This window comes from Muscardinus avellanarius (assembly GCF_963383645.1).
Source record: "Muscardinus avellanarius genome assembly, chromosome: 1".
Taxonomy (NCBI): Eukaryota; Metazoa; Chordata; class Mammalia; order Rodentia; family Gliridae; genus Muscardinus; species Muscardinus avellanarius.
This window is the reverse complement of record NC_137786.1, coordinates 145851441-145868706: the sequence shown is the minus strand read 5'-3', so window position 1 is coordinate 145868706 and position 17266 is coordinate 145851441. Positions and strand designations below refer to the sequence as shown.

The 17266-nt window shown below is 42.9% G+C and overlaps 1 protein-coding gene across 1 annotated transcript in view; it reads left to right on the top strand.

Annotated features, from left to right (window-relative positions):
- Nucleotides 1–479: 479 nt before the first annotated feature.
- The window catches only part of RAB39A (RAB39A, member RAS oncogene family), a gene marked incomplete at its 3' end in the record, with an annotated part of 36760 nt that continues 19973 nt past the window's right edge, over nucleotides 480–17266 (top strand). The window contains exon 1 of the mRNA XM_080710239.1: nucleotides 480–811. Coding sequence (XP_080566365.1) covers nucleotides 585–811 — 227 coding nt within the window. The 5' untranslated portion in view covers nucleotides 480–584. The remainder of the gene's footprint in view (nucleotides 812–17266) is intronic.

The window sequence follows — 17266 nt, the reverse complement described above, 5'->3', positions numbered from 1 at the left end:
TTACTTCAGAACGCCTAAGGAGGTGAAGCGCAAAAAGGGCTAGACAACAGGAAGCCGCCAACTTGGATCTTCAGAAAACCGGGATGCAACACACTGATCTACAGGAAACTGGGACGTAACAATAGCACAAAAGCAAATAAGGCCTCGGACACTTCCAAAATCAGAATACTAATCCGACAAAACCCGCCTGGACGCCACTAAGAAATGAGTTTCACTTTTCATTGGCTGACCCTCCTGGAGTTGGGCGCTTGCTTCGTTTTTATTGGTTCTTGCCGCTGTCAAGTCCTTTCGCCACGCCCACTTTCCCGTGGGCACCCAGTGTACTTGGAGGCGGTCGGGGGCGGGAGTTTGCGCGCGGAGAACCCGCCCCGCTCGGGGCCCCGCCCCCGCCCGAGGCCCCGCCCCTGCCCCGTCGGGCCCCGCCCCTCCTCCTGAGAGGGCGGGACCAGGCGGCGGCCGCCGCTGCAGGAATATGCTGGAAGGCGGCGGGCGGTCGCCCGGGAGGTGCTGAAGGGACAGTTCCCGCCGCCGAACTTGCCCGCGCGGCGCGGGTGGGTGCGGGGAGCGGGCGGGGCGCGCGAGCGATGGAGACCATCTGGATCTACCAGTTCCGCCTCATCGTGATCGGGGACTCCACGGTGGGCAAGTCGTGCCTCCTGCACCGCTTCACCCAGGGCCGCTTCCCGGGGCTGCGCTCCCCCGCCTGCGACCCCACCGTCGGCGTGGACTTCTTCTCCCGCCTGCTGGAGATCGAGCCGGGCAAGCGGATCAAGCTGCAGCTCTGGGACACGGCGGGACAGGAGCGGTTCAGGTAGGGCCGCCCGCCCGCGCCCCAAGGCCCGGCCCTTCCCTCTCGAAAGTGCAAACACTCCATTCTCGCTTCCCCTTTGCCCCTCCTCTTCCAGGGACGACTTCCTCCTCCGCAGTTTCTCACTTCTTTTTTTGGCGCCCATTTCCTGCGCCCCCTTTCCGTCTCTCCTTTCCCGCCTGAACCGGGGCCACCCTCGCCGCCCCTGTCTTCCCCAACTCTTTCTGTCCCTGCTGGTATTTTGACTTCCCTTGGCTCGTCTCAGCCTTCGTCCCCAAAGTCGGCTTCCCTCGCCGACCACGTCCTGAACCCATCACCTTCCTACCAGAGCCCCCTTCTCCTGCCCTGGCCAAGCGGTTTTGCCCTCCTGGCGCCCCAGCAGAACTGCGAAGGAGGCTTCCCAGATTCGCGATAGATGCTCTGGCTTGGCGCAGGCAGAGCTCTGGCCTGGGTTACCGCATGAGCTCACTGGGCAGGGTTCACTGCGAGATGGATGCGAGATGGATGCGGTAATGGTTTGAACACCTCACAGCACCGAATGTGGTCATCAGAAAATACTGGGCCATGACCCAGGGGAACGGCTTATAGGACAACTGGATGCAACATCAGGAACACTGACTCTGCTGAGGGTGTGTGTGTGTGTGTGTGTGTGTGTGTGTGTGTGTCTGTGTGTTTTTAGAGTCGAGTCGTCTTTAGAAGTTAGTCGTTGTTACTTTGGTGGGAAAAGGATGAAATTGAGCTTTGTCAAGAACTTTTCCTTTATTGCACTTATGAATGTTATTTACGTTCCAGCGTGATAACAGAGGAAGAGGAACCCAAGTAAATAGTCCCATCCTAAGGTTCACTGGCAACCAGAAGTATCTCATAAAGGCAACTCGTGTAAATAAAAAGTCATCAACGTTGCATTACGTTTCTTGGGTATTTGAGACCGAACCAAATGTAGACCACATTTGTAATACTTTGTTTTAGAGGCAGGGAAGGAAGCAGATATGTTGGAGTGTTTTGTTTCTTAAAGATCACATTATCAATTGGAACTAATATAAGCAAAATTTATGCATTCCTCAGCAAGTATTCAGCTTGAGAAATACAGTGCTCCGTGAGGGAACTTCCCAAACATGGCGTCCCCTTGACCCCAGCCAGAAACCATTACGGATGAGATCAGCCTACATCTGTGAGATTGTCCAACATTCAAAGTTTTGGCTTTCCTTCCCAGCTGTGACACTGATTCATGGAGATAATAAGGGAACTGCTTGGCTTGCTTATACATTAGTTTTCTTATGTATGAAGTGGAAAGATGCTAAGGCCAGCTTTCTGAGAAGTGTTAAAGCATATTGATTTGATTTATACAATACTTAGGTTTCCATGAAGAAAGTTATTCTCCTTTTCAAGAAAGACTCCTTTAATTAAAATAGTTTTTCAAATGTCTCATTTCTCATCTGTAAAATAAAGGTATCATTATGATCTTCAAGATCATAATACTGACCTATTTTTACCACTCTCAGGTTGACTGCAAATTCTTTCACTTGTGTTCTCAATTAGAAATGAACTTGGAAGACAGGCATGGTTGCGCACACTTGTAATCTCAGTACTTGGGGAGGCTGAGACAGGAGGATCACAGGTTCGGGGCCAGCCTCATCTATATATTAAAGCCCTCTGCAACTGTGACCCTGTTTCCAAATAAAGAATACAAAATAGGGTTGGGGGTGTAACTCAGAGGTGGAATGGCCCTGGGTTCAATCTTCAGTATAGCAAATAAAAAAAGAAAGAAATGAACTTAAAGATATTTCAGAGTCAGAAGAAAGTTGACTGTGTGTGTGTGTGTGTGTGTGTGTGTGTGTGTGTGCGCGCGCGCCATATGGGGGACTGGACCCAGGAGCATCCTACCTCCAAGCTACAACCCCAGCCTTATTTTTTTTCTTATTTTGAAACGGGCTCACTAAGTTATGGAGGGTCTCACTGAGTAGCTGCGGCTGGCCACAAACCCGGATCCTCCTGTCTCAGCCTCCCATGTACTGGAATTACATACATATACCACCATGCCAAGCATTACTAGTAGTTCTTACTCTACCCTCTAAAGTGAATTGTAGCCCAGTGTGGTGGCACATGCCTGTAATCCCAGTATTTGGAAGGCTAAAACAGAAGGATGACAAGTTTGAAACCATCCTCAGCAAATTAATGAGACTTTTAGCAACCTAGCAAGACCCTGTTTCAAAAACAAAAAATAAAATAAGGCCGGAGCTGGGTATGGTGGCACACGCTTGTAATCCCCGCGCTTGGGAAGTGGAGACAGGAGGATCGCGCAGGTTTGAAGCCAACCTCACTGGCTTAAGAGACCCTGTTACCAAATAAAAAATATAAAATGGTCTGGGAGTGTAGCCTGGAGGTAGAAGGATTCCATCCCCAGTGCCACCAATAAATAAATAGCTCAGAGGTGGAATGCTTCTGGGTACAGTCCCCAGTACCACAAAAAGAAAGAAAGAAAGGAAGGAAGGAAATAGTCTAGTAAAAAAACATAATCTGCAATGCCTTAAACTTCTAGCAACTGCTGAGAATTGCAGCCATAAGAACAGTAAAACTCTTTGCTTACCAGTAGCTCTTCAACTTTTTGACAAGAAAGCAAAGGATAATTAATTTGCCCTACTTTAAAGACCTTTCTGCTAAATATATGATTATTTTTAATGGCTTTGAGGACAGGTATGGTGGCACACGCTTATAATCCTAGGACTTGGGAGGCTGAGACAGGAGAATCACAGGTTCACAGTCAGCCTCAGCAGCTTAGTGAGCCCCTCCAAAACTCACCGAGAGCCTGTTTCCAAATAAGACATAAAATTGGGCTGGGATATAACTTGGAGGTAGAATGCCTCTGGGTCCAATCCTCAGTACTAAATTAAATAAACAAAACCTCTGAGAAGAATGTGAATAGTAATTCATTTTTATGCATTATTAAAACCACATATAAGCTGGTAATGATGGCACACACTTGTAATTCCAGTATTTGGAAGGCTGAGACAGGAGAATTCCAGGTTCAAGAACAGCCTCAGCAACTTAGGCCCTCTACAACTTAGTAAGACTTTGTTTCAAAATAAAGAGAATAAAATAGGGCTGGAGTATAGCTCAGAAGTAGAATGTCCCTGGGTTCCATCCCAGTACACACACACACACACACACACACACACACACACACACACACTATATATATATATATATATATATATATATATATATATATAATCACATACATAATAATGCAAGGACAGGGAATATTTCCTGACAGTGAGTCATATGTTATTTTTGTTTGGCTCTTTACCAAAGATATATTCACAAATACATATGTATTTCAGAAGCCACCTTCAAATGTTCACTTTTCTATCATTTAGCAGAATGTTTTGCTATAAAATTACATTTAAAATGATTATCTGTTAAGCATATTGTTACACTCCTGTAATCCTAGTACTTGGAAAGCTGAGATAGGAGGATCACAAGATTGAGGACAGCCTCAACAAGTAGTGAGACTCTAAGTAACCTAGCAAGACCTGTTTCAAAATAAAAAATAAAATAGGTCTGAGAGTGTATCTCAGAGTTAGAATACCCCTGGATTCAACCCCCAGTACCACAAAAATAAAGATTACTTTTAAATCATTCTATATCTTCTAGAAAATACAGATATATTTTGTTTGTTTGTTTGTTTGGTGGTACTGGGGTTCCTGGAAGCCCTTCTACCTCCGGGCAGTACTCCCAGACACCTATTTTATATTTTTTTATATGGAAACAGTGTCTCTAAAGCCAGCGCGGCTGGCTCCGAACCAGCGCGATCCTCCTGTCTCCACCTCCCAAGCGCGGGGATTACAAGCATGCGCCACCACACCTGGCTACAGATATATTTTGAATAATAGACATCCTCATATCTTCAAGATGGTACTTGAAGATATATTTCCATCATTATTCATACTCATACCATGAGGAATTTGTGGGAAATATTGTAGCTGAAGGTTTATTGGTGATTAGTCATAAACTAACAAAAGGAACTTTTTTGGGAGTACTGAGGATTGAAACCAGGGGCATTCTACCTCCAAGATATACCCCCAGCCCAATTTTATTTTTATTTTGAAACAAAGTCTAATTAGGTTGACAATAGTATGGCTGTTTGTTGAAGCTGTCCTTGAACCTGAGATCCTCCTGTCTCAGCCTCCCAGGTACTGTGATTATAGGCATGTACCACCATGCCAGGTTTAGCCCTTTTTATTTTATTATTTGGAAACAGGGTCTCACTAAATTGCAGAGGTCCTCACTAAGTTGTTGAGGCTACCTTAAACCTGCAATCCTCCTGTCTCAGTTTCCTAACTACTCAGACAAGCATGTGCCATCACGTCCCATTATAAGGAACCTGTGTTAGAAGCTTATGGAGTAGCTTGAACACATAAACAAATATGCTACAGAACTATACAATAGTAATCTGATGATCATGATCCTAATTAACCTTAGTTTTTAGTGTTTTAGATTAACATATTCTAGTAAATGGCAGCTAGTTGCATAACATGAAAAGGAACAAAGTTAAAGTGAAAAAAGTTTAGAAAAGTATTGTATATTGTGAGCATACTGTAAACTGTAAAATAACCCTCAGGTGTTAAGTTTTTATTGTTAACACTATGTTTTAGTGAGGAAAATATCCAATTTCTATATTAAAGAAACTCAGAATTACAGGGCCTTCGTTAAAGATAGAAGTTTATAAAGCCGGGCATGGTGGCACACGCTTGTAATCCCTGCGCTTCGGAGGACAGGAGGCTCACACAGGTTCGAAGCCAGCCTCTGCTACTTAGTGAGGCTCTCAGCAACTTACTGAGACCCTGTTTTCAAATAAAATATAAAATAGGTCTGGGATTATAGCCCAGAGATAGAAACCTCTGGGTCCCACCCCCAATACAGAGAGAGAGAGAGAGAGAGAGAGAGAGAGAGAGAGAGAGAGAGAAAGTTTATAAGTTTATAGCCGGGCATGGTGATACATGCTTGTAATCCCAGCATTTGGGATGCTGAGACAGGAGGATGGCGGTTCACAGCCAGCCTTAGCTATTTAATGAGGCCTTTTGCAACTCAGTGAGACCCTGTTTCAAATAAAGAATAAAAAATAGGGCTGGGGTTGTCGCTCAGAGATAGAATGCCCATCCCCAGTACTGAAAAAGAAAAAAAAAAAAGATGAAAGTTTATTTCTCTTGTGTGTAATAACCTCAAGATGAGTGGTCCAAGTTGGTGAAGTGGTTCTGTTCCAGATTATTATTCTGGACTCTTAGTTTCCTACCATCCCTGGGACATTTCCATTATTTGTGTTACACAAAAATTGAGCTGCAAGTACACTGTGTGTCAGCACAGTGGGAAGGAAAAGAGATCTAAACCAAGCAATGTTCTTTTTAAGCAAATGAAGGCAACATAGTACAGATGCTTAGGCTCAGTCCCTGGGGAGAACTCAGTTACAAGGCCACACAGACTGGTCTGCCTTGTGCCTAAGAGGTAGGAGAGATGAATTTGGTATTATTGTTATCGGGTGACAACTAGCAATCACCATTTTTTATAACTGTCCCCCTAGTACTGGAGTTTGAGTCCAGGAATACTCTACCACTGAGCTGATCCCCATCACTTTTTATTTTTATTTTGAGACAAGGTCTTGCTAAATTGCCTAAGCTGTCCTCTAACTTGCAATCCTTCTGCCTCAGGCTCCTGAATCATTGGGATTACAGGTGTGTAGCACTTTTATTTATTTATTTATTTATTTATTTTTATTGGTGCACTGTATTCATACATCATAGTGGGATACAAACTTTTGTAGACATACATACACACATCGCCCAGTCAGCCCCCACCCGATCCCCACCCCATTCTCTCCCCATCCCTCCCTCCCATGCTTGGTTTAGTGGTTGACATCTAGTATTATAGCAATTTATCCAAAATTAAAAATGATAATCTCACATAACAGTTTCATTTGTCTGATACCAAGCTTTTGATGACTTAAAGATAACATTTCAATATTTCTTTTTACTTTCTTTCTTACCAGAGAATATTTTTTTCTATTTTTTTTAGATGAAACTATCATATATTTATATATTTATTTTTCAGGAAAAAATCTATCCTAATATTGAATATGGACTCTAGATACCCAAAACGATCTTGAAAAAGAACAAAGCTAGAAGATATATACTTTCTGATTTCAAACCATATAAAGCTACAATAATTGAAACAGTGTAGTACTGTTCTAAAGGCAGATATATAAACCATTGGAGTTAAATACAAGCCTAGAGCTAAATTCTTCCCTATATTATCAAGTTATTTTTGACAAGGTTTCCACGAACATTTGGTGGTGGGAATAATAATCTTTTAACTAAATATTGTTGAAACATAATAATTACATGGAAAAGAATAAAATTGAACCTTTACCTAATCCCATATACAAGTATTAACTCAAAATAGATAAAAGACCTAAATATAAATCTTAAGACTATAAACTTTTAGAAGAAAATCTGGGTCATAAAACCTCACAACATTGAAATTGGCAGTGATTTCTTGGATATGATTTCAATGGCACAGGCAACAGAAGAGTATACAAACTCCCTAAAAAATAAAAAAAAATTGTATATCCAAAGACAATGTAAACAGAGTTAAAAGTTACTAATAGAATTGGATAAAATATTTCCAAATGCTATATCTGAAGGTATATTAATATTCCAACTAGAAATCCTAAAAATTAACAACAATAAAGGCAAACAATACAATTTAGAGATAGGTAAAAGACTAACATAAATAATGAATCTCCACAGATAACCAATCTTAGTTGTCTGTTGGATGGAGAATCTTGTTTCTCTGGTTCTGGTGTGTGTTACCTATTTTTTCTTTGTAGTTAATCTCTTTGAGTATTTTCTCTAGTGCTGGTTTTGAAGACATAAATTCCTTCAGTTTCTGTTTCTCATGGAAGCTTCTTATTTTTCCATCTAATTTGATAGAAAGTTTTGCTGGGTAGAAAATTTTGGGCTGGAAGTTGTTTTCTTTCAGAGTTTGGAATATGTTACTCCAAGCCCTTCTGGCTCTCATGACTTGGTTGGGGAAGTCTGGAGTGATTCTAATAGGTTTGCCTCTGAATGTCACTTGGCCCTTTGTTTTTGTTGCCTTTAAGATTCTCTGCTTGGCTTCCACATTGGTCATTTTGACAATTATGTGGCGTGGGGATCCTCTTCTCTGATCCTGTCTAAAGGGAGTTCTATAAGTTTCCTGGATCTGTGTATCAACCTCTTGCTCTATGTTTGGAAAATTTTCTGCTATTACTTCCTTGAAGAGATTGTTGATCCCTTTGGTTTCACTTTCTTTTCCCTCCTCTATTCCAATTATTCTTAGGTTAGCTCTCTTACAATGGGCCCATATTTCTTCAATATCAGATTCCCGCTGTCGGATATTTTTTTCTAGATTAGAAACTATGCGTTCATTTTTGGAATTATCATCTTCTAAGAGCGAGATTCTGTTCTCCATGTGTTCTAATCGGTTGTTTGTGCTTTGAATTGAGGCCTTTACTTCATTAATTGCATCCTTTATCTCTTTTTGGCTCTCTCTGAGTTCTTTTTGAAGCACCTCTATTATTTCTACAGTTATTTTCCTGATTTGATCTTCTAGAAATCTCTGATTTTCTGTTTTATCGGGTTCTGATATTGTGGGGTTGTGGGCATTCATTGCTCCAGTGTTATTCCTCTTTCCCATGATTTCGGAAGTTTGTGCCTTCTCTGGGTTCTTCCCTTAGGTCACTACAACTTCACTTAAGGTGGTCTGGATCTCAAGTCTGTAGTATCTCAGACCCCACTACTCCTTTACTGGGTTGTATCACATAGTCTCCGGCGCAGGGAGTCAATAGAGGCTGCTTTAAACTATGGGGGGGTGCCAGGTTGCACGTTCTCCTATGGTGTGATATCTCTGCCACCGCCACTCCCCCACTGGGTCAAGTCCCAGTGAGTACAGTACTGGGATTTCTCCTCTGTGGTCCACAGTTTGACTCACTGTTCTTGAGTACACAGATGTAGCTGTACTGGACTCGGTGAATTCGCTGCTGCTGCCGCCGGTGGCAATATGGCGCCGCTGCTACGCCCTCGGCCGTGAGGCTGGCATATTTCTTCTTGGTTTTGAGTTCCACTCTGAGTCCCTGCAGTGTGTGCTGAGCTCAGCCACTGGGAGCTTTAGATGCTCCCTGCGCTGAAAAATCCCGCCTGGCTGTTCCGCAGCGGCTCACCTCGGCTTGCTGTAGCCGTCCAGTGAACTCGCCGCTGCTGCCGGCAGTATGGCGCTGCTGCCGCGTCCTCGGGCGTGAGGCCGGTGTATCTCCTCTGTGGCTCTGAGCTCTGTTCTCAGTCCGCTTTCTCTCTGGAGCCTGGTGATTTTTTTGTTTCTCTGGTGATGGTGTTTTCTGGCTATGAAAGGCGCTGATTTTGTGGTAATGGAGATTGGTTGTTAGCGGGGCTCTTAAGCCCCGCTTTTCTCGGTCGCCATCTTCCCGGAAGTCTTATTTATTTATTTTTTATTCTGTGTGTCTGTGTGTGTTAATAGGGATTGAATCCAGCGGCATCCTACCTCTGAGCTACACCCCAGCCCTATTTTATTTTTTATTTTGAAACAGAGTCTCACAAGTTGTGGAAGACCTCATTAAGTAGTTGAGGCTGGCTATGAAGCTGTGATCCTCTTGTTCCAGGCTCCCAAGTACTGGGATTACAAGTGTGCAACATATATATATATATAATTTTTTTTTTTTTTTTTTTTTTTTTAGGTACTGGGGATGGAACCCAGGGACATTCTACCTTTGAGCTACACCCCCAGGCCTAATTTTTATTCTTCTTTTTTTTTTTTTTTTTGGTGGTACTGGGGTTCCTGGAAACCTTCTCCGGGCTACACTCCCAGACCTATTTTTATATTTTTATTTGGAAACAGGGTCTTTTAAGCCAGCGCAGCTGGCTTTGAACCTGCGCGATCCTCCTGTCTCCGCCTCCCAAGCGCGGGGATTACAAGCGTGCACCACCACGCCCGGCTATTCTTTATTTTAAAACAAGGTCTCACTGAGTTGCAAGAGGCCTCACTAAGTAGCTGAGGCTATCTCAGCCTCCCAAATTCTGGGATTAGAAGTGTGCGCCACCACGCCCGGCCCTTTTTATACTTTTTAATGATCAAAGCGGGAGAATTTTAGCCAGGTGTTGTGGCCCACGACATACACATTGTCTGGCTTTTGAGGTGTTAGGATTATAGCCATTGGCTATAAAGTCCAGAGAACAATATCCCACTCCTTGCAGTGCTTTCAAGATATGTTCTGCAGAACACTCATCCAATGTTATTTTTTTTTATTTCTAAAGCTGGGCATGATAGCCCACATTTCTAATTGCAGTACTTGGCAAGCTGAGACTGGAGGATCGCAGGTTCAAAGCCAACCTTAGCAACATAGTGAGGCTCTCAGAAACTTAGACCCTGTTTCCAAAAAAAAAAAAAAATTGGGGGGCTGGGGGCCTATGGAGGTGGGATTCTTCTGGGTTCAATCCCCAGTTGTATGCCTGTACTGTAATCCTAGTACTTGGGAGGCTGAAATAAGGAGGATTGCAGTTTCAAGGCTAGCCTCAGGAATTCAGTGAGGCTCATATCAACTTAGCAAGACGTTTCAAAAAAATAAATAAATAAAATTGGCCGGGCGTGGTGGCGCACGCTTGTAATCCCTGCTCTTGGGAGGCCAAGACAGGAGGATCGCACAGGTTCAAAGCCAGCCTCGCTGGCTTAAGAGACCCTGTTTCCAAATAAAAATATAAAAAACAGAAGTCTGGGAGTGTAGCCCGGAGGTAGAAGGGTTTCCAGGAACCCCAGTACCACCAAAGAAAGAAATAAAGTTGGGCTGGGGCATAGCCTGGAGGTAGAGTGCCTCTGGGTTCAATCCCCAGCACTACACACACAATAAATAAATAAATCATATAAGTTTAGAAATTTCTCCATTTAATAACATTTCCTTAAAAATTCATGTCAAAAGCTCTAAAAAGCCGGGCGTGGTGGCACATGCTTGTAATCCCCGCGCTTGGGAGGCAGAGACAGGAGGATCGCGCAGGTTCGAAGCTAGCCGCGCATGCTGGCTTAGGAGACCCTGTTTCCAAATAAAAATGTAAAAATAGGTCTGGGAGTGTAGCCTGGAGATAGAAGGGCTTCCAGGAACCCCAGTACCACAAAAAAAAAAAAAGCTCTAAAAAAACCTGCAGTAGCCAGGCGTGGTGGCACACACTTGTAATCCCTGCTCTTGCGAGGCGGAGACAGGAGGATCGCACAGGTTCGAAGCCAGCCTCGCTGGCTTAAGAGACCCTGTTTCCAAATAAAATTATAAAAAACAGAAGTCTGGGAGTGTAGCCCGGAGGTAGAAGGGTTTCCAGGAACCCCAGTACCACAAAACAAAAAAAAGTTGGTTTTGTTTTTTTTTTAAGCCAGATGTGGTAGCACACACCTGTAATCCCAATACTTGGGAGGCTGAGACAGGAGGATTGATTACAGAACAGCCTCAACAAATAGTGAGACTCATCAACCTAGCAAGACCCTGTTTCAAAATTTAAAAAAATAAAATAAAATAGGTCTGAGAGTGTAGCTTGGAGGTAGAATCACCCTGGGTTCAATCCCCAGAAATGAGAGAGAGAGAGAGAGAGAGAGAGAGAGAGAGAGAGAGAGAATGAAAAACAGGAGCTATTTATTTATTTAATGGTCCTAGAAATTGAACCCAGGGGCACTCTATCACTGAGCAACATCTTCAGCCCTTTTTTATTTTTTATTTGGAAACAAGGTCTAACTAAGTTGCCCAGACATTGCTGGGGTTACAGATTGATTTTTTTTTTTTTTTTTTTTTTTTTTTGCAGTACTGGGGATGGAACCCAGGAGCAGTCTACCTCTGAGCTATATCCCCAGCCCTATTTTTTATTCTTTATTTTGAAACAGGGTCTCACGAAGTTGAGGAGGGCCTTGCTGCTGAGGCTGGCCATGAATAGCTGAAGCTGGCCGTGAACCCAAGTCCTCCTGTCTCAGCCTCCCAAGTACTGAGATTACAAGCATGCGCAACCATGTCCAGCTCTCCTCAAGTGATTTTTGAGGTACACACAAACACATATGCCAGGAAACATCAGATAAAACTTCAGTAAGATGTATTAATTCTTTCCAAAACAAAATACCTACAAAGCCTATACTTGGGGCTGGGATGTAGCTCACTGGCAAAGCGCTCGCCTTGTGAGTACACAAGTAGCTACAGCTGTCCTCAAACTGTGAACCTCCTGGCCGGGCATGGTGGCGCATGCTTGTAATCCCCGCGCTTGGGAGGCTGAGACAGGAGGATCGCACAGGTTCAAAGCCAGCCTCAGCTACTTAGTGAGGCTTTCAGCAACTTAGTGAGACCCTGTTTCCAAATAAAATATAAAAAAGGTCTGGGAGTATAGGCCGAAGGTAGAAAGCCTCTGGGTTCCACCCCCAGTACCACCCCACCAAAAAAAGACTGTGATCCTCCTATCTCAGTCTCCCAAATGCTGGGATTACAAATGTGTGCCACTACGCCTGGCTTATATTTTTGAAACAGGGTCTCACTAAGTTGCAGAGAGCCTCACTAAGTAGCTGAGGGTGGCTGTGAACCTCGAATCCTCCTGTCTCGGCCTTCCAAGTACTGGAATTACAAGCATCCATCCCATGCCCAGATCTAAACATTCTTGAAATACAGTAATTATTCTATTTTTCTTCTTCTGGTAATGACTGATTTTTAATCTAGGAACACCTTGCTAAGTCAAATGATCATACTATTGGAGTAAGTCTTTAAGACAGTCCACTGATATGGATAATTAAGATATAAGAAAATCACCAAAATATCTCAATTAAGCCCTATTACTTGGGAAGCTGAGATAGGAGGATGGCAGGTTCAAGGTCAGCACATGATAACTTAATGAAACCCTGTTTCAAAATAAGAAATAAAAAGGGCTGGGGGTGTAGCCCAGGGGTAGAATGCCCCCAGGTTCAGTCCCCAGTCCTACCTCCCCCTATACACACATCAATGCTAAAAGATATGGAGATAAAGAAATGGAAACCTTTCTCTTAGACAAGCGTATCAGAAGTCACTTGAGTGAGGTCTCTATAAAGGCATGTCCAAAAGGTCTTCAGTGACTTTTCTTGACAAAAAGTGAGCCTTCTCTCTGCCCATTTTTTTCCTGCTTTTTGTATGATTGGTCATAATCTTCTTTTAAATTATCCTCCTCTATCTGAAATGTAAAAAGTGGGTTTTCTTCTGATTTTTTAGCCTCTCCAAATCTATTTTCTTTTCACCTGGCTTAGTGTGATTTGGCCTCAAATAGATAAGGCTGAAGGATAGTCTTAATAACAGATTCTTGCCACAGACACACAAAAGAAAAGTGAATGGCCCAAACTGAAACCTCTTCTCTGAGAGGAAATCAAAAAAGAATATTACAAAAGGGAGTCAGGAGCCAGGCAAGGTGGCCAAGGCTTGTAGTCCCAGTACTTGCAAGTTTTGGGACAGCCCCAGCAATTTGTGAGGCCCTCCACAATTTAGTGAGACCCTGTTTCAAAAGAAAGAATAAAACAGGGCTGGAAATTTAGCTCAGAGGTAGAATGCCCCTGATTTCAATCCCCAGTACCACAAAAAGCATTGTAAAGAAAGATTATAGATTCTCAAATTAAAAACGTTGCCTATCATTTTGAGCCAACATTTTTCAAAATGATGTTAATAGGTATCATTTGAGAAAAGGATTTCTTGATCTAATACTTTTGCAACTACAAGGTCACTGTAGGACTTCTCAGAGGTCCCTCTTCACCCCACCCACCCATACAGGTATTGCAGTGACCGAGGGTCTTTTGCATAGTAGACAAGTGCCATACCACTGAGCTATACCCCTAAACCGTTTCCAAGCTTTTATTGTACTAGTGCACATTATAAACCTCCAAGGTAGATATGGTGTTTCCCTTAACAGAGAACATTTTGCAGTACTACTGTTCTTCAAAATGCACTTTTGGAATCGATATGTTAAAGAAACTGTGTAGGACTTGGGCATGGTGGTACATGCCTATAATCTCAGTACTTGGGAGGCTGAGATGGGGACAGCCTCAGCACCGTAACAGGACCCTCAGCAATGTAGTAAAACCCTGCTTCAAAACAAAACAAAACTTGCCCGGTGTGGTGGTGCATGGTTGTAATTCTAGGACTTGGGAGGATGAGACAGGAGAATCACAGGTTCATGGCCAGCCTCAGCTACTACTTAGTGAGGCCCTCTGTAATTTAGTGAGACCCTGTTTCAAAATAAAGAATAAAAAATAGGGCTGGGGGTGTATCTTGGAGGTAGAATGCCCCTGGGTTCAATCCCCAGTACCACACACACACACACACACACACACACACACACACACAAGCACATGGCAGAGAATTATTAGGAAGTGAAGTAGCTGGGCGTGGTGGCACACGCTTGTAATCCCAGCATTTGGGAGGTTGAGACAGGAGGATCACGGTTCTTGGCCAGCCTCAGCTACTTAGTGAGGCCCTTTGCAACTCAATGAGACCCTGTTTCAAAATAAAGAATAAAAAATAGGGCTGGGGGTGAAGCTTGGGGGTATAATGCTTCTGGGTTCCATCCCCAGTACCACACACACACAAAAAGAGTAGAAGTGAGGAAAATTAGAGATTTAAAAACAAGGTCCAAGAAAATGAGGAGGAAAAGACACATCAAAAGAAATACAGAGATCAGCCGTGCTGTGGTCAGCATTCTGACCATTTTTGGTAGATAGCTAACTATGGCCATAGGATTGAAAAGGAACAGAGAGATGATCTGATCCAAAAGTTTCTCGTGTGTGTGTGTGTGTGTGTTTGTGTGTGTGTGTGTGTGTGTGTGTGTGTGTGTGTGTTGCTGAGGATTGATCTCAGGGACATTCTACCTCTGAGCTACATCCTTGACCCTATTTTTATTTTTATTTTGAAACAGGGTCTCGCTAGGTTGCTGACAGTCTCACTAAGTTGCTGAAGCTGGCTTTGAACCTACAATCTTTCTGTCTCAGCCTACCAAGTACCAGGATTACAGGTGTGTGCCATCATGCCCAGCTCTTCGTTTTTTATATAATGTAATTAATGTTCAGACAGCCTTTGACCTCTCCAAGGCCTTAGAGCTTGATGGTTTACACAAGGGCCCTGTTCTCTTAACCTTGTGTTCAGTGTTCTTCCTACTATTCCAGACTTCTTGTTAGAGTGGACGTGAGTTTTAATGGCATGCTGTGCAGTTTCTATCCTGAAAACTATTTCTTCATACATGAAAAACAATAGGAAACAATAACAATAGAAAAAAGTGGATTTTTGTGAGTGTGTATGTGATACTGGGAATTGATCCCAGGGGAATCCCACCTCCAGCCTACACATGCAGCACTTTTTATTTTTTATTTTGAAACAGAGTCTCACTAAGTTGTTGAGGCTATTGTTGAACCTGCAATCCTCCTGTCTCATCCTCCCAAGTTCAGGGATTCCAGGCATATGCTACCACACCCTGCTAGAAGTGGCTTCTAAATAAAGTCAGCAGTCTACATTCCTATATCCCTTTTAGCTTTTTTTTCCCCTGCAACTCCTAAAATGGCAGTAACTTTTTTTAAGTCATAAACCCAGCCAGTCATGGTAGTGCATGACTGTAATCCAGTGCTTAGGAGGCTGAGACAGGAAGATCACAGGTTCACTGTCAACCTCAGCTACTTAGTGAGGCTCTCTCAACTTGAGTGAGACCCTGTTTCAAAATAAAGAATTAAAAAAATACGGCTGTGGCTGGAGCTCAAAGGTAGAATGCCCCTGGGTTCTATCCCCAGTACCACAAAAGAAAAAGTAAAATAAATAAACCCTCAAATAAGGAGATATAGTAACAAAATTTTGGAAGCAGGAAAGCAGTTGGGGTATGGTAAATGAATTAACAAATTCAAGATAACTCGCTCCTGGGGATGGGGGTGTAGTTTAGTGATAGAATGCATGCTTAGTATGCATGAGGCCCTGAGTTCAATCTCTAGCACAGAAAAAAAAAAAAAAAAAAAAGACTTCTAAGATAATGCCCAAACTAACCCAATACATTCCACTGAATCCTTTAAAGCCTCAGGAAATGGTGGTGCCAGATACTTCTGGAAGTAAGAATGCTGAAATATGGATCATTGATTGTTAATCTGTTTAAGAAAGATTGGATCCTCACCTCCCTTTCCCTACTCCACACACCAAATGACTTCTTCCCCCATGTTGGCAAAAGAAAAAAAAAAAAAAAAAAAGTAGAATTTGAGTCTTTGAATGAAAGCAGCAGGCATATTGAGGTTGGTGTCCCTTGATAAAAATAAGGACTTTAAGTGAATGCATCCATGATGGATATGAAAACTGGCTAACCCTCTGCCCTCTTCCCCCACTCAGCCCAGAGTGCTGGCAGCTGAGCCTTCACCCTTCAGACAGAACCTTGGGGGAGTCATTTCTGGTAAATCTGACCAGGCCAAGAGGAGAATCTTAAATGATGCCAGCCAGCATTAGCATTTCCCCAACTAAGTGATCTAGCCTCTGATGCCTTAGGTCTCCGCAAAAGATTACAAGAAGCCAGGTGTGGTGGCGCACGCTTGTAATCCCCGTGCTTAAGAGGCGGAGACAGGAGGATCGCGCAGGTTCGAAGCCAGCCGCTTCGAACCTGTTTTTATTTGGAACCCTGTTTCCAAATAAAAATATAAAATAGGTCTGGGAGTATAGCCCAGAGGTAGATGGGTTTCCAGGAACTCCAGTACCACACACACACACACACACACACACACACACACACACACAAATTACAAGAAAGATTATAAAATGGAATGTGGAACTGAGAGACCAAAACAAACAGGAAGCTGCAAGGGGAAAACAAAAACTTGATAAAGGAGTATTCAAAACAAACAAACAAAAAGTCTTTAATTTACTTAGATAATAAGGAAAATTTTCAGTCATGAAAGAGAAATAAGATACTTAAAAAGAAAATAAAAAGAATATTCTGAGAACAACAGAGCCTTTGAAAGCACCATAGAAAAAAAAGGTTGGGAATCTCTCCCAAAAAGTAGGACAGAAAGACAGAGATAGAAAATAGGAAAAAAAGGATTTTTTTAAATAGAGAGCTAGTTCAAAAGGTACCTGGAATTCCATACAGAAAGAATGGAAAAATACAATGGAGAAATTATCAGTGAAGCAATAAAATAATTCAAAATTTAGGGACCTAAGTTTTTAGAGTGAAAAGGCCCAGCACAACAGATGAAAGTAGACCCAGGCAAAGGCGCATCACCATGAAACTTCAGAACACTGGATGTTCCTGCCAACTTCCAGAGAGAAAGAACAGGTCACATAAAACAAGATCAGGAATCAGATTGGCTTCAGCCTAACCAAAACAAGAGTGGAAGCTGGGAGGCAATGAAGAAAGAATTTCA